Genomic DNA, 23,302 nt, shown 5'->3' on the forward strand with positions numbered 1-23,302 from the left:
GTAACTTTGAAAGAGACACTCCTGAGAGAACATGACTAAAAGAGAACTTAATTGATCCATAACTCTTCAGGATTATTTGATTTGGTAATCCCTGTCCTCTGTGCTTTAGCCACATTATTGTTAGATGAAAATACTGCACTTCAGTGAGAACTCTGTTCCATTTCAGTTGTGACTAAAATAAGGCAATAATTGTCATACAAACTAAAACTATTCACAGAAATGGTTCAACCAGTAGCTGCCTGAAATACAAAACTGGTGGAGATCACTATTCGTATTCAATTTTACTGAAGGTGACAAACCCAAGATCACTACCATAATGACCCAGATTGAAAAGCTTCTAGAAAATGGATGTTTTATGTGAAATCTGGTTAGAAAACAGTAAACTATAATCTCTGGTCATATTTCTCTGAGTTTCACTTAGCCAAAACATACAAAAAAACAAACATATTTACTGGTGGTGCTCAAATTAAGAGTCTGGCCTCCCTGAAGAAAGACCCAGTACTGCTCGAACAGTGGTCCCCAGACTTTTGAGGGTCACACTCCCTTTTGCCCCTCTCTGTGCCCCCCCATTCTCCCGGGGTTGGGAGTGGGGCTACGGCTCGGGGGGGAGGGGTACGCGGTCAGGGGGCTGAGGCTGGGGCCTCAGCTGGACGTGGTTCTGGGGCTGGGAGCGGGGCCGCGGCCAGGTGCAGCTCCACTCCCAGCCTTGCCACCAGCCTCGGCCCCGGGTGGTCAGGTGCAGCTCCACTCCCAGCCTTGCCCCCGGGCCAGGAACGGAGCCGTGGCCAGTGGCTAAGGCAAGGGGCTGGCATGGGCCCAGGAGCGGAGCCGCACCAAGGCTGGGGCCTGGGCCAGGCGAGGGGATGGGAGCCGGGGATGCGGCTGGGGGCAGGACCAGAGCAGAGCTGGGGGTGGGGAGGGGCTGGGTGGCGCTCCCTCCCCACCCCCTGTGAGGGCTGGTCTGGACCCCACTGTGCCCTCCGTGCATTCCTCCATGCCCCCCGGGGGTGGGGGGTGCCCCACAGTTTGGGGACCTCTGTGCTAGAGGAAGTGCGCAAGGACACCTGTGGAACACGGTGTGAAATAATACAGCTTTTCATTATGACTTGTTTTTATTTTCAGTGGAAAAAAATTACTGCACTTCACAGTACTAGGTATTCTGTCTACAGTTCTTTTTGTTGAGCTTTCTATAATCTTGTTTTCTCTACCAGCATATAAAAATCTTCAATAAGACTATTTTAAAAAATATTCCTGAGGTGCTCCCTTTGCACACGGCTTTTGTCTCCCATTGATGGGACTAAAGGGAGCCCAAAATATTTTTCCCTCTCCATTTTTCTTTGAACCTTTTTGTGCTGTGACAGTCAAATACAAATCTAGTGCAAAATGTGAGAATGTATACCTTATAAATGTTATTTTTATTTATAAACACCAACTTTTGTCCCTCAAAATTCCTATACAATTTATTAGGGATCAGAGTGGTGTGGTAAAATTTTATGGCAGTTTTGCGTTTAATAGAAAACGAAATGTATTGGAATTGGAAATAAAGCAAGACTACACTTCTCCTGGGACCCAGAAATATGTGGTAAGGTCCATTTTACATAGTTTGTTTACAACACTGTTGATGTGCATTTATCTCTGTACACACATTTATAAACATTAGGTTTATATTTATATTAGACAAATTCGTTTTTATTACACTAATAATGAAAGTATCTTAATTTTCTTCAGGGTCCTCTAAAAGTAACAGTGCAAGAACTTGATGGATCTTTCAACCATACATTGCAGATAGAAGAAAACAGTCTTAAACATGATATACCTTGCCATTCCAAAAGCAGAAGGTAAGAATTAGAACTACAGAATGCAGATGTTTATAGAATGTATGTATAATAATGTCCAGTGCAATTAATGGGAAGTGTGAAATCTAAATCTTTTAATACTTCTTTTTGTAAATGTTGATAATCTTACTGTATAATTTACCAATTTTGTGATAATAGAGTCATAGGCCAGAAGGGGCCACCAGATCATCTAGTCTATCTGTATATTACAGGCCACATACAGCAACCAGCACCAATTAACTCAATAACTGAAATTAGACCAAAATATTACAGCCCACAGGAGACTATACTGTTATGTACCACAGGCAGAGAGCAGGAAGGACCAAGGTTGCACTAATGCCTGAGGCCTTCATAGTGGCAGGGAAATGATTATGTGAGATATACCAAGATAATCCTGGCAAGTGATCTGCGGAAAGTGAAAAATCCCAAAGGTCACTGCCAGTCTATCCTGAGGGAAAGTTCTTTCCCAACCCGACATATGGTGATCAGTTAAACCCTGAGCATGTGAGCAAGAACCAGCCAGTCAAGCACTTGAGAGAGAGCCTGCTCAGTGCCACCTCAGAGCCCTGGCCTACTCCGTCCAATGTCCCATCTCCAGCCATGGCCATCATTGATGCTTCAAAAGAAGAAGCTTAAAAAAGAACAACCCAGAAAATATTCCGGTGAGGGGACATCCCTTTCTGACCCTGTAGGTGGCCAGCTGAAACCATGAAGCATGACGTTTTAGGAAAATAAGACGAAAACCAGACGTGAGCCCTATGGCTGCCAAGTCCTGCCCCCTACCAGCACAAACAACCCCATCATACAATCACATTCATAAATTTGTTCAGCTCCCTCTTAAAACTAATTAAGTTGTTTACCCCTACAATTCCTATTAGGAGGCTGTTCCAGAACCTCACCTCTGATGGTTAGAAACCTAATTTCAAGTCTGAATTTGTTCATGGCCAGTTTATACCCATTTGTTCTTGTGCCAACATTGTCCTTTAGCTTAAATAGCTCTTTGGTAAATATCCTCCCTGGCATTTACTCCCCCTATATAGAGAGCAATCATATCTTTTATCAGCCTTCTTTTTGTTAGACTAAACAAGCCAAGCTGTTCCAATCTCCTCTCACAAGATAGGCATTTCATTCCCCTGATCAGCTTAGTAGCTCTTCTCTGCACCTGTTCCAGTTTAAATTCATTACTCTTGAACATGTGTGACTAGAGTTGTACACAGTATGCCAAGAGGTCTCAGTGCTGTGTACAATGGCATTAATACTTCTCTATCTCTACAGGAAATGCCTTGCCTGATGTAGCTTAGAATCATATTTGCCTTTTTCACAGCCGTGTCACTTTGGTGGCTCATAGTCATCCTGCGATGAACCCACATGTCCAGATCTCTTTTCTCCTCTGTTGCTTCCAACTTATGAGCCCCAGCTTGTAGAAGAAATTCTTATTATTAGACCCTTGGTGCATGACCTTGAACTTTGTGCTATTGAATTTCATCTCATTTCTGTCACTCCAGTATTCAAGGTTATCTGGCTCTTCTTGTGTAATATACTGATCCTCTTTTTTATTGAGATTGCCTCCTAACTTTGTATCATCAGCAAAATTTTATTAGCATGCTCCTACTTTTTGTGCCAAGGTCATTAATAAAAATATTTAATAAGATTGGTCCCAAGACCTATGTTTGAGTAACTCCACTAGTAACCTCCCTCAAATCCAATAATTTACCTTTCAGTACAACCATTTGCCTTTTTCCCTTTAGTCAGTTCCTTATTTACCTGATAGTTCTAGTACCTGATCCTCATCGTCTCTAATTTTACTAATAATTTCCCATGTGGCACCGTGTCAAATGCTTTACTGAAGTCCAAGTATGTTAGATTTACTGGACTTCCCTTATCTAAAAAATCAGTTATTTTCTGAAAGTAGGTTAGCCTGTCATGGTAAACCCATGTTGCATTGCATCCCTTTACCTCCATGAATTTAATTATTCTTTCCTTCACAATTTGTTCTAATTGTAAAGGAAAGAATAATTGCATAGTAGTGAGGTCAGACTAACAGGTCTGTAATTGCCTGCATCACCTTTTTCCCCTTTTTTAAATGTAGGTACAACATTATCTTTCTCCAGGCATAGGTAGATGTATTAAAATCCTTGCTACTGGACTAGCAATCTCATGTGCCAGTTCTTTAAGTATTCTGGTATGGAAATTACTCAGTCCCCCCGACTTGAGTGCATTAAGTTCTTTGAATTCTTCTTCCACCTCAGCTGTGGTAATTTTCATTTCTAGATGCTCATTTCTATCAGCCATACTGGCTTCATGCACATGTTCCATATTATCATGCTTATTGAAAATGAAGGCAATAATAATATGTTATAATATAATTAGCAGACATATCTACAAATGTATAAGAGAGAAAATCCAGAGGAAAAAGCAGAATCAGTTATTAGCACTACATTCACAGGTAATCAGATACTAAAACTTAACAACAAATTTCCAGTTGTTCATAAAGTTCCTAGGCCTTGTGAAAATCTAAACAGAAACTTGTTTGTGTAATATGGAATAGTTTTTAGTAAATTTTAATTCCTTTATGAATTGCTCAAGGAGAAATGCCTTTGAATGGGAAATCTCGCCAAGAAAGAAGACCAGAAACAACAAGAAATAACTCAAATCAGGCAACTGGATTAAAAAATATCATATTTTCCCCTTCCCTAAAAATACCAAGACTGTATTGATTAAACTTATGAGTAAAACAAACCAAATACCTCCCTATTTAGATTCTCAGTCTCCTAAAAAAAATTTTAAAAATCACTTCAGCCTCAACTTTCCAAAGATGTATGTGTGTACTTAATTTTAAGCATGTAAGTACTGTAGTCTTATTTAAGACAGTGGGTCTCCTCATGTGCTTCAAGTTATGTGAGTAAGGGTTTGCAGGATCTTAAATGAGTCAGAGTGGGAGCGAAGGGGAATTAAGTACCTAAAAACAGACCCTTCCCAAAAATCATTTATTTTGGAGTTTTACAAAAACTACCAACATGAATATGAACACCATGATGTTACCCCCACCTTCAGCAAAACATAAAAAATCAAAATACACACTGAGAATTTTTAATAAACAAAGCTAAAATACTTCTTCATGGAAGTGGCATGACTGATGGGGTGTTGTCAGGACCACGGGCAGAGAGGACTTCAGCAAGACTGAAATATAAACCCATAACACAGTGGTTCTCAAACTGTGAGTTGGGACCCCAAAGTGGGTCGCAGCCCCATTTTAGTGGGATTGCCAGGGCCAGCATTAGACTTGCTAGGACCCAGGGCTGAAGCCTGAGCTCCACCCCCCACCCAGGGCAGTGGATCTGGGGCTCTGGTCTCATCTTCCCCCACCCGACATGGTGGTGCTTGGGCTGCGCCCCCTTCTTCTCCCACTGGGGCAGCAGGGCTCGGACTCTGCTCCTCCCTATCCCCTGGGGTCATGGATTAATTGTGTTGTCAGAAGGGAGTTGTGGTGCAATGAAGTTTGAGAACCCCTGCTATAACATAATTGTGTTTTTAATCGGTACGTGTACTTTATCTCAGTATTCATAGTGATCACATATTACACTTAATCCTGATTTAAACATGTTATATGTTGTTATATATATAGAGAGAGAGAAAGAGTCAGTATAGTTATCTGAAGGTTGTATTCTTCATTTTGAAGGTATAGCTTAAATTGTATTACTTTTTTAAAAACACAGAAATAAGAAAAAAAAGATTCCATTAATGAATGGAGAAGAGGTGGACATGGATCTTTCTGCAATGGAGTAAGTTGGTTTGTTGAAGACAAATGGACATTGTCTCCTCCATGCTTATATATAATTCCCTTATTAGTATTAATGTTTGCCCTAAGCATGTTTTAAGGTTTTGGGTGATGATATTTATCTTTCAGTTCATAATTGCTGTTTATGCCTGTAATCCGTCATTTTTGTATTTGCCATTGTTTTTCAATATCTGAGGTTTTATTTTCCTAGTTGGGGATAGTTTAGAAAATTCTGATTATTGTACTATAAATGCGTAGAGCAGTGTTTCTCAAACTGGGGTCGCCGCTTGTGTAGGGAAAGCCCCAGCGGGCCTGGCCGGTTTGTTTACCTGCCCCGTCCGTAGGTCCGGCCGATCGCGGCTCCCACTGGCCGCGATTCGCTGCTCCGGGCCAATGGGGGCTGCTGGAAGCGACGCGGGCCGAGGGACATACTGGCCGCTGCTTCCAGCTGCTCCCATTGGCCTGCAGCGGTGAACCACGGCCAGTGGGAGCTGCGATCAGCCGGACCTGCAGACGGGGCAGGTAAACAAACTGGCCCGGCCCGCCAGGGGCTATCCCTACACAAGCGGCGACCCCAGTTTGAGAAACACTGGCGTAGAGTAATATGAGCCATTTTTGGAGAAAGCTCAAACTGGGCATGATAATGTGTTGGAATAAATGAAGATCATTTCTAATCATATCTCTAAGGTTAGTTTAAAAATAAAATTTAAACAAGTAATTAATAAAGAATTATTAATTCAGAATTTGTTGCCCTTGCATTAAACTTAGGGAAATATTTGATGGAGCTCAGTGAATGCTATGTAAGTACCTAGATGGATGGATCCATCTTAGATGAGTTCCTGAAATCCTGAAATTAGGGTGATCAGACAGCAAATGTGAAAAATCGGGATGGGGTGGGGGGTAATAAGAGCCTATATAAGAAAAAGACCCAAAAATCGAGACTATCCCTATAAAATCGGGATATCTGGTCACCCTATCTGGGATTCATGTATACTTAATCCATCTTGATTGCAAATTAATTGTATACAAATGTTTTGTACTGAGACCTATATGCTAAAATTTTTATATGTATAAATTCTTGTATTCACTTGGAACTATCTTGCTCCATGGAAGCAGGGTCAATTCTTGCTGTGAACAAATGCCCACTGTTCTCTCTGTGAGTTTGAACTGGTGTTGCTCTCTGAACTGCTGAAGGTGTTGGCAGCTTTCATGTACTCCTGTGCTGATGAAGGCCAGTGGTCCATTATTGGTAGGCATTGTCATCACCTCCATGAAGGAGGGCAGCTTGCCTGTTTCTCTTCAAGAGAATTAGGGGTAAAATAATCTGATAAATTAAGCCTCGTTTATGAACATGTGATCTAGTAATGTAAATTTATAGAGGACATTTTCATTGGTGAATTTTTTAATGAATAATTTCTACATATTAAATACACAGAAATAATTTGACAAATAGTACAAGTATCATGTACAAAAGAAGAAATGACCACAATTAACTGTAAGTGGTTCTGGTCATTTATAGTCAGGTGGCTAGGGCACTGCACAGGGACTTGGGAGCCCTGAGTTCTATTTCTGGATGTACCAGTGTGTGTGCTTGGGCAAGCTACTTTACCTCTCAGTGCCACTGCTTTCCCTCCCCCAAGAAGTTTTGCCAGTTCTTCTCTCTTTTGTACTCGTGGCCTCCTTTTCTCACAAGTGACTGCATTTTTTCTCCATATCTTCCCCCATATGCCTAGAACATCTTCCTTGTCTCTGTATATCACTCAAGCTCTTTCTTTCCCTTAATCCCTCTTAAAACTTCCTTCTTTTGGTTATTCTTTCATATCAAGATGCATACATTAAGAGCATGAGATATGCTTATGTTCATTATTGATAACTCCTCCTCCTCCTGTGCCCTCTCCTTGTCCGTTGTTTATCATTGAGTGTCATAATCTTGCTGTGTTATTGACTTTTACATGATAAGCTTCTTGGAAAAGAGGTCTTTTTTTGCCTGTAAAGCGTCATATATGGCTACAGTGCAATATAACATTGTATTGGAGGAAAACACCCTTTTGGAGGGCACCACTGGAGAATTTAATTTTGGGGAGTGAAATGATGGTTAATGGAACCTTTCGATTCTAGGTCACTACTTTAAATCCTGTATAGTAGTACTTGTAACTTGGATCTCCTAATAGCTATTAGGTATATGTGAAATGAGCTGGTGAGCCCTGTCAGTTTCCACCATGATAGCTCACCACATGTTAAAAACCATCAGCTCAATTGTCTCTAATTGGTCATCTTGTGGGTAGTCTAAGCATTGTTCAACCATGCCAGATACAGTCTCTGAGGAAAGAGAATTAAACACATCAAGACTATTACTTATTTTGCTGTTGCCTGTCATATGGCTACCAGTTTAGCATGTTTAACAGTGGTTTAGCTTTTTTTTTTTTGTTAATTTACAATTAGCTGAGACATCTTTTTTATTTACTATTGTAGGCTTATAATGTTTTAAGCTGTGAATGTTTTGTGTATCTTTTTTTAGTGCTGATTCTCCTTTACTCTGGATTAGAATAGATCCAGATATGTCTGTATTGAGGAAGGTAGAATTTGAACAAGCTGACTTCATGTGGCAATATCAGCTTCGGTATGAGAGAGATGTAGTTGCACAGGAAGAATCCATTTTGGCATTGGAAAAGTTCCCCACTCCAGCATCGCGACTTGCCCTGACTGATATACTAGAACAAGAGCAATGTTTCTACCGAGTGAGAATGCTGGCCTGCTTCTGTCTTGCAAAGGTGAGATCACATAGCACAGAAATAATGAGAGAAATCTGCTAGACATTGTAAACATTTGAAAATGAGTCAAAAATCATCACAGTTCTTAAATTGGCTTGATATCTGGCCTGTTTAAAGTGGTTTGCCAAGTATTTTTAACATGACTGATTTGAAAGGAAAGCTTTATTATTATAGTCTGTAAATGGAGACTGCAGAAAGCTTTCATAATAATTGTCAAAATTGAGATGTCAGACATTTAAACCACAAGGGATTTTTCCAGTTTTCATTAAGTTGAAGAAATAAAAGAACTTTTGTTTAAAAAATTTTCAGAGAGCCAAAATGTATTTTATTTTAGTGGGAAAGTCCTTGGCCCTTCTTCTGAGAAATCTGGTGAAGTGGTGAATTTCACCTTTATAGCATGAGAGAGACTACTATGTGCATTCAGATTGTTGCAGTATATCTCTTTAGGTTGAGTGGTGCAAAAATAAATGTAATGTTAGTCTGCATTTGAAAATTAAGAATCAAATTGTTGACTTAAAAAGGGGGGCGGGGGAGAACAGTTTGGTTACAAAATTAGTAAGTCCTAAAGGAGTTCAAATGAAAAGCAAATTGGATATCACCGGAAACTTACAGGTGGAAATGTCAAAAGAGTGAAAATTAAAAAAAAAAAAATCTTAAGGAAGCATAATCAAGGAGTAGCTGAATGTTTTCTGGTGTGCAGTAGATTAATCTCTCTGAACTTCCTTTCTGTCATTACGAGGATGTATACAATATATATCTGTTTGAAAATATATTTAGAGTAACGTTATTTTCAAAGTCAAAACACTTGTGGCAACATATTTTAGCATTACAAAATACTAACACAAAAGATAAAAGTACACTTTCTCCATTATGTGCTGGCATTGATACTGCCTGTTTGACTCAACAATGACGTGCATATTTATTGGAGTGCTCTGTATGAATTCATTATGAGAAACTCAGTAAGTGTCTTGCTTAAAGTGAATATTAAAAAAGAACAGCTTTGATAGCATCTCCACTCATTTCATTTTTCACTCTAAAAACTGCTTATTATACTGAACACTTTTATCACTGTACTGTTTGCTCCTGGTAAACAGAGTAAATTCTGCTGAGTGTAGCAATATGAACAAGGTGATGTCCTTGCAAGTGGTAGGTGTTTCATAGAAAAGACAGATCCCAGCCCCCAAAGAGATTATAATCTAAATGGTTTGACAGACAAGTGAGGCTATAACATAAACCAGACTGGAGCATGGAAGAATATGATTATGGATATTTGGTTATACAGTTACTGCACACATATTGATTTGTTTGTGTATATACACTCATGTGTATATACATATAAATATGCATATCCTCATATTTTTAGGGAATGTGGCAGAAGTGGTTTTTTCATGAGTTATTTGAGTTAGGCCAGGGTGAAGGCTTGACATGTAGATTTTGAAAGGATATTCCAAGTATAAAGAGACAAAATGGAAGAAGGTACAGATGTGTGAGGTGAAAAGCACTTTCAGGTTGGCATCCTTGGTAGTGGAAAAGGCAAAAGGAGACCACATCAGAGATGTGTAGGGACTTAAAAACTGGGGAAAGAAATTTGAACTTCCTGTGCAGCATAATGAGAAGTCAGTCAAATGGAATATCAAGAGAGGGAAGACATGGCTGAAGCAATGGTTGAGAAAGATTTTGGCTTGAACATTTTTCATTGAGCGATTGGTGATGGTGAAGATAATCAATGTTGCAGTAGTGCCCAGGGTATTCCATTGTGCTAGGTGTTATACAAAGACAAAGGGAGCCATGGTCCCTGTTAGTCCCAAGAAGATTATTGTCTAGTAAAGGGCCAAATTTTGCCAGCCTTAAATTAAGGGAGAGGAGGTGATTTCTGTAGTTAAGGTAGAATATGCTTAGGGATTGACAGCAAGAAGAGAGAGGTCAATTCTTGTTAAAAGTTGTGAGGAAAATGAAACAGGATTTGGTTGCAGTCTGGAAGTGTGAGGAATTCAAAATGGACCCCAGGTTCTGAGCAAGTCCATAAAGGGTTTTTAAAACCCCACAGTGGCAATTTTGGAATGAATAGTTTCTGGTGAAACAGTTTGATGCAGCTCAATGTGGACAGGATTTTTTTCCTTTCATAGGGAAATACTGTGGGGAGAAAGTATAATTTGATGCATTTTAGTGCCAATTTTATCTTAAGGCAGATAGTAGGAAAACTGTGTTCTCACTATCAGAGAGACAAAGTGGGTGAGGTAATATATTTTATTGGACCAATTTCTGTTGGTGAAAGAAACAAGCTTTTGAGCTTACACAGAGCTTTTCAGCTCTGGGAATGGTGCTCAGAGCTATGTGTAAGCTCAAAAGCTTGTCTCTTTCACCAACAGAACTTGGTCCAATAAAAGATATTACCTCACCCACCTTGTCTCGCTAATATCCTGGTACCAGCACAGCTACAACAACACTTCTCACTGTCAACTCACTTTAATTTTAACAAAGACTAAGGTGTTCAGTTTTTATTAACTTTATTGAGCAAAATCAAAATTTCCCCTGGTTATTTGAAATATGGTTGGCTCCTAACTAGCGATGTGATTATTGTTGTGAAGTGTTGGGTTGCAGAACTATGGATTTTCATTTTGATGCACAGAAGTAGTATGTGATATTCTAGGATAAAACATTAAGTAGTAACTAAGTTGAATTAAACATCTGCTTAAGATATTGCATTCAAAACTATTAGTAGCAGAAGCAGCCAGATGAAAACGTTGAGCTGTAATGGTCTGAGATTTTAACAGTGGTTTGAATTAAGCTTTTGGACTTGGTAGCCATGCTGGTTATTTAAATACAATCTTAGTTGACGTTAAAATGTACCACAGCTGGCCTAGAAGCTGATACTATCATCAACCAGGTAATGATTTTTCAGCGAACCTACATCAAAAGTGAAGAAAATGCAATAACAACTGTACAGCTTCCTGAGTAGGTGATTCCTGGGGAAATGACCATGAAGAGAAAAGAGAAAGCAGAGTTCTTGAGTAAAATTAATTCTTTTTTGAGTGGGACACTTAAGCTTTGGGTCCATTCCCTTCTGCTAAATGGACAGTGATGCTGTTGTGCTGTAGCATCACAATTTAGCATTAAAGATCCTCCATTGCTATCTGATCATATTTCAGGAGGAATGAACAGCCAACTTTTTTATTATGACATACTGTATTAGGGTACGTTAGAACTCTTAAAAATATATTGTTGGATGAATATGATGTGAACAGTGTAAGTTAGATGGGAACATTGAAGCTGTCCTAGAGCTTTTATATACACCTCTACCTCGATATAACGCTGTCCTCAGGAGCCAAAAAATCTTACCGCGTTATAGGTGAAACCGTGTTATATCGAACTTGATTTGATGCGCCAGAGCACGCAGTCCTGCCCCACCGGAGCGCTGCTTTTCCTGTGTTATATCCGAATTCGTGTTACATCGGGTGGCATTATACCGGGGTAGAGGTGTATTCCCTAAAAGTAGAAATAACTCGAGACAAGCTTCTTACCTTGTGGTTTGTAAAACTGGGTCATTCATTTAATTCATGCATGCATGGAAGATCTCCGCTAAAGGCCACATACAAACTATAGCATGTAAATAGAATAGAGAAACAGAAAAAGTGGCTAAGTCAGTGATTGAGAAGGTAAGAAATTAATGTGACTAAGTTAAAAAATATAAAAAGATACTGAAGATACTGCTGTTGGCTCAATTTAATATAGATGATCTTGGCCCTATATATCAGGGGTGGCCGAACTTACTGACCCTCCGAGCCGCATACAACAATATTCAGAAGTTCGAGAGCCAGAGTCACCTGCCGGGGCTTAGGACTTCAGCCCCGCTCCTGCTGAAGTCATGAGCTCTGGCAGGCGCGTCCCATGGGGCTGAAGCCCCAAGAACCTCTCCCCACTGGGCAGAAGCCAGAGGAGATGTGTGGAGAGGGGGCACGTATCCCTCCAGATTTTTGCTAGGGTTTGCTGGTCCCGGTCAGTCACAGGCCCTCTCCCTGCATGGTAGCTGCTGGAGCCGGCAAGCTGGGAGCTTCGGACATGGGGAGAGACAGCGGCAAACAGCTGGGAGCTGCCGGGAGAGCTGCTGCTTTTGCTGCTGCCTCTCCTTGCGGAGCTAAAGCAGCGTCCCCTCCCTGAAGCTCCCAGCTGTTTGCCGCTGCCTCTCCACAGGAAGCTAACACCTGCGAGCTGCAGGAAGTGGCCACTGAGGGTAAGAGGGTGGACATGTGTGGGGGGGGGAGGAACTCAAGCTATTGTGGGAGGGGTGAACCTTTAAATTGTGTCCCCCAACTCTCAGCAGTCACCAGTCATCTCTGGCAGAAGCCCCTATCCCCACCACCCTACTGCAGGGTAAAAGCCCTAAGTTCCCCCCTCCCCCCAGCCTGGTAGGGGAAGAAGTGGGGGGTTTCACCAGCCTCACTTTAACTGTAAAAGAGCTGCATGTGGCTCGCGAGCTGCAGTTTGGCCACCCCTGCTATATATTTTGCAGCAAATTGCTTAAAATAAATGGAAACTTAATACAAACACTTTTTTAAAAATTATGGTATGCAGTCTTTATTTAAATAACAGTTTATACTGTGTTGATGTTTTAATCTTTGGTAATACAGCTTCCGAATGTGTTTGTCTTACACTGCTACAGAAATTTCAGAATTGAGGATATAGCTCCCATTTTCATAATAACCTTTGTCTCAGAGAAACAGAAGGATTTGGCAGCCGTGGGCATGAAGATGGGAGGTTTCTCACTGGGAGAGGATTTGGATCAATTTTGGCTTCTTGGGTTACAAGCACTGGAACTTCTGTCATTGGGAAGGGAGCTGCCAACCTCTAGAGAGGCATTTTCTCTCTTTGGCTCCTTCTCTCTTTGCCTTTCCCCAAGAAACTGAGCAGTTCCCTGTTTGCTCAATGCTTCTTGCTCTGTTTGACTGAAAATTGTTTCCTGGAAGAAACTGTCGCCCTTCTAAACAAATTAGAGGGAAAACATTAATGTGGCTGTGTCAGGACTTGGTCAGAACACCATCATCACGCATTCCATTCAGTCTTGCAGTATATAAGGAATATTTTTTCCTTACTCTTCTGTGGAGTGTCCTTTAACAAAGGCAAACTGCTCCTCTGTTGCTGCCGAATCATAAAATACATGGAGTTCTGCTGGTAACATTAAAAATTCTATCAATAAATATCATATACATATTAATTTCTGCAGACATTTACTATTCTATACATTAAAGATCTCAGAACAGGATGAAACAGATCTCAAGAAGCTTTGCCTGACTGCAGTCTGCTCATGGTCCATGACTACAGCTAGACAGGAGCCTGAATTGCCTTTTACTCTTGGGGTGGTCTTTTACTCTTGGGGTGGTTGACGCGTGGTTGAAATCTAGGTTGAGGTTATTGGCAGGGTAAATTTGGGAAGTTGTTATTGCAAATGCCTCTTCCGTAATTGGCTTCTGTAGAGACAGAAAACTTGGCTTAATGAACAGAAAATATTTGTCTAAAATATAAAAGGAGGAAATAATTAAAAACAGAAATTGATCGTGCAATGGTAATTAGTTGCAGACTTCCTATAAGTAAAATGAGTTCCACACGCTTTAGTTCCAGGGCATAGAAAGTATGTTGGAGATGAGATTATGTTGATAAAAATATGTTTCTGTTGAAAAGAGTAGTTCATTCTGTCCAATTATTGTATTTTTTTTAATTCTTGGAAACAAATATGTGTGCTTTTGTTCAGCCTATGATACACTTGCATAGGTGATGATAATGTGCCTTCCCTTCCCCCTAATTATATAGATTGCAAATTCCATGGTAAGTACATGGACAGGACCACCAGCCATGAAGTCACTCTTTACCCGAATGTTTTGTTGTAAAAGTTGTCCAAACATTGTGAAGACCAACAACTTCATGAACTTTCAAAGCTACTTTCTGCAAAAGGTAAAATATGTTTTCTCATTGTACTTTTTAAAGATATGTCAGAGGAAGCAGTTTTTTTCTACAAATGACAAATTCCACAATATAAATAGTAAGAACACTGTCTGAGCCACAAGCCAAAATCACTGGTTCTCTCCACAATCTCAGTCTGATGATTGTATCTAACTTTGTTATGCTGTGTCTGTTTGTTCCATTCTTGTCAGTAGACAGTAAATTGAAAGTTATAACAGTTCTTTCTGAATAGCTAATAGCGAGCAGGAATCATTTAAATTTAAAATATATTTCACTATTAGAACCAAGTATACAGGCATAATAGAGGAATATGCTTTGCGAATATGTGCAAACGTAATCTTACCCAGAACTTATTATGTTAGTTACGATTGTTAAACAATTTTTGTTCCTCTTACCTAAAGTTAAATATTCATATTATTTGTCAGCTGTTTTTTGAATTCATTAATGTACAAGAATCTCTTATGACAAAAATATTATTCAAATGTCATTATTATTGAATCTGAAATCATAAAGTTGTGCACTAGTTAGCCTGTAGAATGCAATAATCTTATCACTGTTGCCCTTTGTTCTCCCGCTCCATCCTATGGTTTGTCAAACCCACTTGTTGCATCTAAATTTAGATTCTAAACTTCTCAAGTCAAGGACTGTCTTTTATACTGTATGTGTACAGTGCCCAGTATAAAGGTGCCCCAATCTTTTGAGGCCCCTCCGTGCTATTGTGATAAAAAATAATAACAATTGAAATGATTGACAATGATTTTCTGTCAAGCTCTATTTTTAAAAAAATTTGGGTTATTGAGTTCTGTCCTAACTTTAGTTTTAATCCCTCTTCTTCCACATCCTTCTCTCACTCCTCCCTTCCAAAAATACTCACCGTTTTTCACCATCTCTCTCTCTTTCATCCCAGCCTTCTTTCATATTCTTGCAAATGCTTTTGATCTTTGTTTATTCTCTCCTGCTACCTTCAGTGTTGTTTCTCTTCCCACAGCATGTTAACCCTCAGCTTCCTAAATTTTAGATTCTGCTTCTCATGATGTTTCATTTGCCATGTTTAGCCTTATTTGCCTGGCATCAACTTCCTCTCCTGCATACTCAGAGCCATTTCAAGTCTGTCTCCGTCAGAGCTAACTGTTTTTAGAAAATAACTTCACAATATTTTCAACTAAAAATTGTGCAACCCTTTGTATATAAGGTATGAAGTCTGACTTTCAAAAGCCATCTAAAAATTGACTTTTCAAAGAGTAAAACTGTTCATTGCTCATTGTTTGATTTAATATTTAATGTTTTTGTTTTTCCTGCTAATATAATAAGAATTTTATTTTAATCTTCACACAGACTATGCCTGTTGCCATGGCCTTGCTGAGGGATGTTCATAACCTCTGTCCTAAAGAGGTTTTAACATTTATTTTAGACCTAATCAAGTACAATGACAACAGGAAAAATAAGGTAAGGAACCTTCCTACAAATGTTTGATGATCTATTTTAATGACTCTCTCTTGTTATAGGCAGTATATAGAGCAATAGACTTTTCAGTACAATGCCCTGTGCTACTAACTTATATGTATTTGAACATATAATGTGTAAATATACACACGGATTCAGCAAAAACTGGTAGTAGATAACTTGGCCTCCAGCATTTCTTCCCTGGATCTGGGAGACTGGTACGCCGCCCTCGACCTGAAAGACACTTACTTTCACATATCGATATTTCATGGACACAGACGGTTCCTACGTTTCGTAGTTGGGACAGTCCACTTCCAATTCGCAGTGTTCCCTTTTGACCTAGCAACGGCACCCAGGGTGTTTTCGAAATGCATGTCGGTGGTGGCGGCATACCTCAGATGTTGGGGCATCCAGATTTACTCGTACCTTAACGACTTGCTCATCAAGGGCCACTCCAGGGTCTAGGTCCAGTGCAGCATCAAGCTGTTGCGAGCCACTTGTCAAGCTCTGGGCGAGACTCAGGCTGCGTCCCCTCCAGATGTGTCTGGAGTTGATCTACTCCCCGGGCAGACATCACCTAGACAAGGTCATCACAATCCCTCCACAGGTACTTACCTCTCTGCAGTGGTGGTTCGACCTGATTCTGGTGTTGGAAGGTGTGCTGTTCACGAGCCCACGACCAATGGTCTCCCTGATTTCGGATGCATCCGACCTCGATTGGGGAGCGCATCTTGGTACACTGCTCACTCAAGGGTTATGGTCTCGAAAGGAGCTCGCATTGCATATAAACATCAGGAAGCTCAGAGCCATCTGCCTGGCTTGCAGTGTCTTCCTTCCCCAACTGTCTGGCCAGGCGGTGCAGATGTTGACGGACAACACGGCCTCCGTGTTCTATGTCAACAGGCAGGGGGGAGCTTGATTGTCGGCTCTGTGCCAGGAGGCCTTCTGTCTATGGGACTTTTGAATCCAGCATGCAATCCACTTGGAAGCTTCGCACCTCCCCAGCATATGCAACACGCTGGCGGATTGCCTCAGCAGGTCCTTCTTCTCTCACCACGAGTGGTCCCTTCACTCGGAGGTCATCAGAATGCTCTTCCAGAAGTGGGGAGCTCCCCGAGTGGACTTGTTCGCCACCAGACAGAACAGAAAGTGTCATCAGTTTTCTTCTCTCCAAGGCCTCGGCAGAGGCTCATTATCCGATGCCTTTCTCCTGTCTTGGTCAGGAGACATGATGTACGCCTTTCCTCCAATTCTGCTCATCAGCAAAGTCCTCTAAAAAATCAAGAGGGATCATTGATGGGTCATTTTGCTCGCCCCAGCATGGCATTGCCAGCATTGGTTCCTGGCAGTTGCAGCCCCGTGGCCACTTCCCAGCTGCCCGGATGTACTGTCGCAGGATCACTGTCGACTCCTGCACTCAAACCTCGCCACTCTCCACCTCACAGCTTGGAAACAGCTTGGCTGAATCCAGAGGTACAAGCCTGCTCTAGTCAGGTACAGCATGTTCTCTTGGAGAGCAGAAAGCCCTCCACCAGAGCAACTTACCTGGCAAAGTGGAAGCGTTTCTCCTGCTGGGCGTTAGAGCAGAATATCTCCCCGACCCAGTTGTCTCTGCAGTCCATCCTGGATTACCTGCTTCACTTAAAGGTCTCGCTTTTTGTTCGATCAAGGTGCACCTGGCAGCCATATCGGCCTTGCATCCAGGGTATATCGGTGTTCTCGCATGAGATGTCAATCAGGTTCCCGAAAGGCCTTGAAAGACTCTTTCCGCCAATCCGGGACCTGGTTCCCCAATGGGACCTCAACCTGGTCCTCTTCAGGCTCACGGGTCCGCCCTTTGAGCGTATGGCTTCTTGGTCCCTTTCCCACTTGTCATGGAAGGTTGCATTCCTTGTAGCTATTGCCTCAGTGAGATGTGTTTCCGAAATTAAAGCCCTCACTTCGGAGCCCCCGTACACGATATTCTACAAGGACAAAGTTCAGCTGCGGCCCGGCCCCATCCAGCCTTCCTGTCAAAGGTGGTATCACACTTCCATGTCAATCAGGATATTTTCCTCCCGTTGTTCTGGTCCAAAGCCTCAAATGACCAATGAGGAGAGGCGGCTGCACGCTCTAGATGTAAGGCATGCCCTGGCGTTCTACCTGAAGCGAACCAAGCCCTTCCGCAGATCAACCCATCTCTTCACCATGATAGCTGACAGGATGAAGGGCCTTCTGGTGTCCTCTCAGAGGATTTCCAATTGGATCACCACCTGCATCCATACTTGTTACGAGTTGGTGCAGGCTGTACCTCCACCAGTAGTGAAGGCTCACTCGACTAGGGCTCAGGTGTCTTCGGCTGTCTTCCTGGCGCATGTCCCTATCCAGGACATCTGCAGGGCCACAACATGGTCTTCGGTACACGTTTATGATGCATTACGCTATCACCCAGCAAGCCAGAGATGATGCTGGATTTGGCAGAGCTGTGTTGCAATCGACACATCCATGAACTCTTACCCGCCTCCAATGGTACTGCTTGGGAGTCACCTACAGTGGAATGGACATGAGCACGCACTCAAAGTAGAAAAGACAGTTATCTTTCGTAACTGTTTTTCTTCGAAATGTGTTGCTCATGTCCATTCCATGACCCAGCCTCCTTCCCCTCTGTCGGAGTTCCGTCACAAAGTAACTGAGGCAGGGGGGAGCCGGCGGCACCCCTTATAACGCGCAACTCCAGAGGGTGCCAGAGCCCATCCCTTACGGATACCACTGAGGGAAAAACTTCCGGCACCAGTGCATGTGGCGAGCACACACACCTACAATGGAATGGACAGGAGCAACACATCTTGAAGAACAACAGTTACAAAAGGTAACCGTCTTTTCATGCCCCACTCACCAAGAGGACACTTCAGGAAAATGTTGTAAATAAAATGTGTCATTATTTAAATTAAGCAAAATAAGCACATTTAGGAACCAAAATTTCAAACCTGGGTGTATCCAGGAAGAGGAATGGTCTTGTGTTTAAGGCATTAGATTGGGTCTCTGAAGACTGAGGGCCAATTCTCAGCTGTGCCACAGACCACCTGTTTGATCTTGATCAAGTCGCTTAATCACTCAATGCCCCAAATCCTTACATGCAAAATTAGGATGATGCTTCCCTACTTCACAAGGATGTTGCAAATGTACTACATTGATGAGGACCTTAGAAGCACCAAGGGGGAGAGAGCTGGACATGGAAATTCATATGTATCCACCTGAATAAAAAGTGTCCTGACTTTTAGAAGTGCTACAGCACCCATTAACACCAATAAGAGTTTGAGTTTTTACTACCTCTGAAAATTTAGGCATCTAAATGCGAACTGAAGTGCCTAATGTAAGATATGCATGTTTGAAAGTGTTGGGCCTTATTTCAGAGCTAATAAATGAGAAAAACATTCCATTCACAGATTTGGGTGAGAAGGGTCAGAGTGTGACTATTAACAGAATATTCATAGATTTTTACTATATTCTTCCTGCTATATTAAGTTCATAAGTATGTGCACTAGCAACTAACTCATTCCGTTTAATAGTGAATGTTTTATTTTTTGATATAGAAGGTGACTCTTTAGACAGCTATTATCTAAACATTTAGTACAGGAGTAAACTGAACTAAGTGCTTTAGCATTGTTAGTTTTATTGTAAAAAAATAAATGGTGCAATGTGCTCTGCCTCTCTTTGTTCAATTGATGGTCCTTTAATTCAGTTTTCAGACAACTATTATCGTGCTGAACTGATTGACGCACTAGCCAACTCTGTAACTCCTGCAGTCAGTGTGAACAATGAAGTTCGAACTCTGGATAATTTAAATCCTGATGTTCGACTCATACTTGAGGAAATTACCAGGTTCTTAAATATGGAAAAGCTTCTGCCCAGTTACAGACATACCATTACAGTCAGGTATGATTTAATAATTTCTAAAACTTATGCAAATATAAAGAGAGAATAGACCTAGTCATGTTTAATGTTGTTGTTTTTTTTAATTTCCTACATCCTGCTGTTAACACTGATGTAATCAAATTGAGCTTACTTTCCCTAGCCTTAAGTGATGTGTTCTCTTTATTTTAAATACACAAAAAAGGGCATTAACAGAATGCAGGAAAATATTTTTTGGCATAAGGACAGTAAAAGGCATGCAAAAACCATTCTTTCATTTAAAAAATATTGCAAAGTATGTAAGGTATTTTTAAAACCATAGAATTAAGAAAACTTGAAAATATCAGGAAGAAAATTAAAACCTCACAGAACAAATACATGCAAAAACTAGTGTTAATGAAACTTTAATGTAGAAAAATTAAGCACTCAAATCATCAAAATCTAAAAATATATATTTTTAATGGCAATGTTAAATGATCACATTATGTATCCCATATTTATTATTCACAGTAAATTTATGAAGATTATGCAAAAGAAACAATTGGGACAATATATAGAATACAAAACATAATGGGCCAAATTTTCTGCTGGTGTATGTTGGAGCAGCTCCATTGAAGCCAAGAGGAGTGAATTTGCTCCAGTAGGGAATTTGGTCCAGTGTTTCTATCTACTGTATAAACTCATCTTTTATTAATTTTGTGTGCCTACAGCCCTGACAACTATAAAAACCCATGGTGGTATAGTAATTTGGATAGTTTTATCCTAGAAAATTTGCAGTGAAGTTTACAAATTAATATCATAATATTGAAGAAAATAGCTTTATTCACAGTGATTGATATTCCAGAAACTCACTGCAGATTGTCCTCCCTCTTCACCCCCACCCTCATCTAGCTGTCTGAAAGCCATTCGTGTACTTCAGAAGAATGGACATGTCCCCAGTGATCCTGCTCTCTTTAAAACATATGCAGAATATGGACACTTTGTGGACATCCGAATAGCAGCTTTGGAGGCAGTTGTTGATTACACAAAAGGTAATTTTAAAAAAAACTTTTGATCACTGCATAAAATTCACACGCCAATGCAAAACCTGAACAGTGACCTCAGTAATGTTAAATAGAATAACTTTTCAGATGAAGTGACGCCATGACAGTAGATGAGCCAATGTGTGGATAAAAGAGAGCACAGGATTACTAATTAGGTTTTTGCCCTTACGAGCATGAGTTTCATGAAGTTCGGATGAATATTGCTTTTCAGTATCTCCTGAAGATAGAAACAAATGCCTTATGGAATGTGTTTTTGACGGTATGGTAGGGGATATAGAAAGCTGAAGAATTTACTTATTTTCAAGATTTAAAGAATTTGAGTGAGTGGTGTGTTTCTTGATGCAACCTTAGTTTTTGTTTTTGCTAATAGGTTATAATTTGCCATTTGCAGGCATGTTGGGTTATGAATTGGAAGGCAGAGGCTCGGCTTGTCTGGCTATTTGGTTGTTTGTGGTTTTCCACTCCCTTATGTGGCTTATTTATAGCATGTTTCCATTTTGAAAAGCTTATTTGCTTTTATTTTATTTTTTCTTTGTTTAAAGTGCCTATAATAGATCTGAGGTAAGGATTCTTTACTGCTTGAAAAATATTCTGTAACTTTCTTCTTAACCATCATTTGAAATTAAAACACCACACTAGCAAACTTTCCAGAGGCTATTGGAAATTAAGGCTTTAGTGATTTATGCAAATGCATAGTTAGTACTAGCTTAACCTGTTCCTTAGTCAATATTGCTGGGATCTTGTCTTTCTTTGTGCACAGATTGGCGCAGCTGTAGTATTTGCAGGTTATTTCCGCCCAACTGGCAAACTCCCTGAAGTTCTGTCTCTGCAAACAAAAGTGGTCAGGGGTGTTCTAGGCCCCCTACTTATTCCTTTATAAATTTAATGCTTCATTTTTTTTCAGGTAATAGTGAGCTTCCCTTCTCTTTTTTCTCATTTGCTTTCTCCTTCTGTAGAGTGCATTTTGAGGTATTTTCCCCCGCATTGACCTCTGAGTGGAGTATCTTGTTTAATGAAGGGCGTAGAAAGCTTAGGCTCTCAGGTTCCTGGTGCCAGAGTGAGACTAACAAACTTTCAGAGCTTTTGAACTCTTGTAATTTGAGGTACCTGCTTTGGAAAACAACATTTTTAGTTGTTACATCTGCCAGGAATGTGAGGATCTACTGGGTTGTTGTTTTGGGGTTATTCAGACTATTAAAAGATGTACTGTATCAAAGGCCAGACTTGTCTTTGCTCCTTATAGTGTCATCTAGTTTCCATGTAAATTTCAAGAGCGGATCAAAAGCATTAATATCAGTCATTTAAGTCTGGCATAAACAGATTACACTACATGGCAAATGTCAGAAGAGCCCTATTATATTTCAAGCACAAGAGCCTTTAGTTGTTTAGTAAATAGAATAGACTTGTTTTTTACCAAGAAAGATGGGGTTCTTTATTTCTGTACCCTGACACTATTCATATAGAGAAGTTGCTTTTCAGACAGTCCACTCCATAATAAAAGGTCATTTACAAAACTTGCTTTATTAGCAATCCTAGGAATTGCAACTTAAATAAGTTTGATTTAAACTGCTCAAAAACATTGTGAGCTCCTGCTGCACAGTTTTATTTGCAATGATTTAGATATTCCCTTAATGTTTTTTAGAAGCTGAATAGCATGTTTTCATCAGTTTGCCTATGTATTTTTTTTAGATAACCCTGTGATTTAATGCTAAGGGAGACAAGGAAAACTACGTCTCTTAATTAAGCAGTATTAATTTTTCTCCATATAAAGCTATCCTCATATGCAATGCTCCATCCATCCTCTACTCCACTTCAGTCACTTATCAAGCAGAGTGCCCAGAATGTGAGCACAGGGAGCTGAGGAACCTATGTGCTGTTATTATTTAGAGTGATAGGCTGAAGTCTACCTGACATGCAGACACAAGACCAAATTATCAGTGCTTAAAGTATTCAAAAGTCTTAAAGGAGCAACCAAAATTAATAACTCCTTTGTGTAAAAGGCACTGTCCTCCTTTGAGTATGAGTCAGTGTGGATCCCACTCAGGGTGAAAGTAAGCCGGAACGGGCCCGTATGGCATACTGGTAAAAAGCGGCCGCCGGAACCGGCCCGTAGCAGCCGACATTAAAGCTTTAACGTCGCTGCCCCTTTTCCCCCCTCTCCCCCGGGCCACTGACAGTGGGGGGCAAAAGGAGCATCTGCCGGCGAATTAAAAGTGCCAGGCAGCGCGGATGGGTTGGCTGGGGGATGCTGACCGGAGTCAGCCCCCGTTCTGGTAAGAGTCGAGTGTTCCTTTCACCCCTGATCCCACTGTAGGTGTGCGAGTGTCCATCGGAGCCATGTGTGAGTCCTGTTCTTCTTTGAATAGTGTCCCTATGGGTGCCTCACTTCAGGTGCACATGCACCTGTGATCAGAGATTTTAGGTAGCAGTGCCCCTTTGGCCCGTGTCTGCTCTCTACTCTACCTCATGCACTGCACTGTGGCTATATGGAGCTGCACAAGTAAACTGCCCTCAGTTTCTTCTCAGCTGCCTCAGCCTGAGACGGAGCCTCAACAGTGTCTACGTTGAACTTACCTCAACTATAAT

The 23,302-nt window shown here is 40.9% G+C and overlaps 1 protein-coding gene across 1 annotated transcript in view; it reads left to right on the forward strand.

Moving 5' to 3' along the window:
- Positions 1-23,302, forward strand: part of TAF2 (TATA-box binding protein associated factor 2) — a 92,710-nt gene that overhangs the window by 39,482 nt on the left and 29,926 nt on the right. Inside the window, exons 12-19 of the mRNA XM_065397709.1 lie at positions 1,468-1,582; positions 1,729-1,838; positions 5,552-5,617; positions 8,132-8,384; positions 14,190-14,330; positions 15,675-15,785; positions 19,504-19,697; positions 20,565-20,704. Of these exons, the coding sequence (XP_065253781.1) occupies positions 1,468-1,582; positions 1,729-1,838; positions 5,552-5,617; positions 8,132-8,384; positions 14,190-14,330; positions 15,675-15,785; positions 19,504-19,697; positions 20,565-20,704 (1,130 nt within the window). The remainder of the gene's footprint in view (positions 1-1,467; positions 1,583-1,728; positions 1,839-5,551; positions 5,618-8,131; positions 8,385-14,189; positions 14,331-15,674; positions 15,786-19,503; positions 19,698-20,564; positions 20,705-23,302) is intronic.

This window comes from Emys orbicularis, chromosome 2 (assembly GCF_028017835.1).
Source record: "Emys orbicularis isolate rEmyOrb1 chromosome 2, rEmyOrb1.hap1, whole genome shotgun sequence".
Lineage (NCBI taxonomy): Eukaryota > Metazoa > Chordata > Testudines > Emydidae > Emys > Emys orbicularis.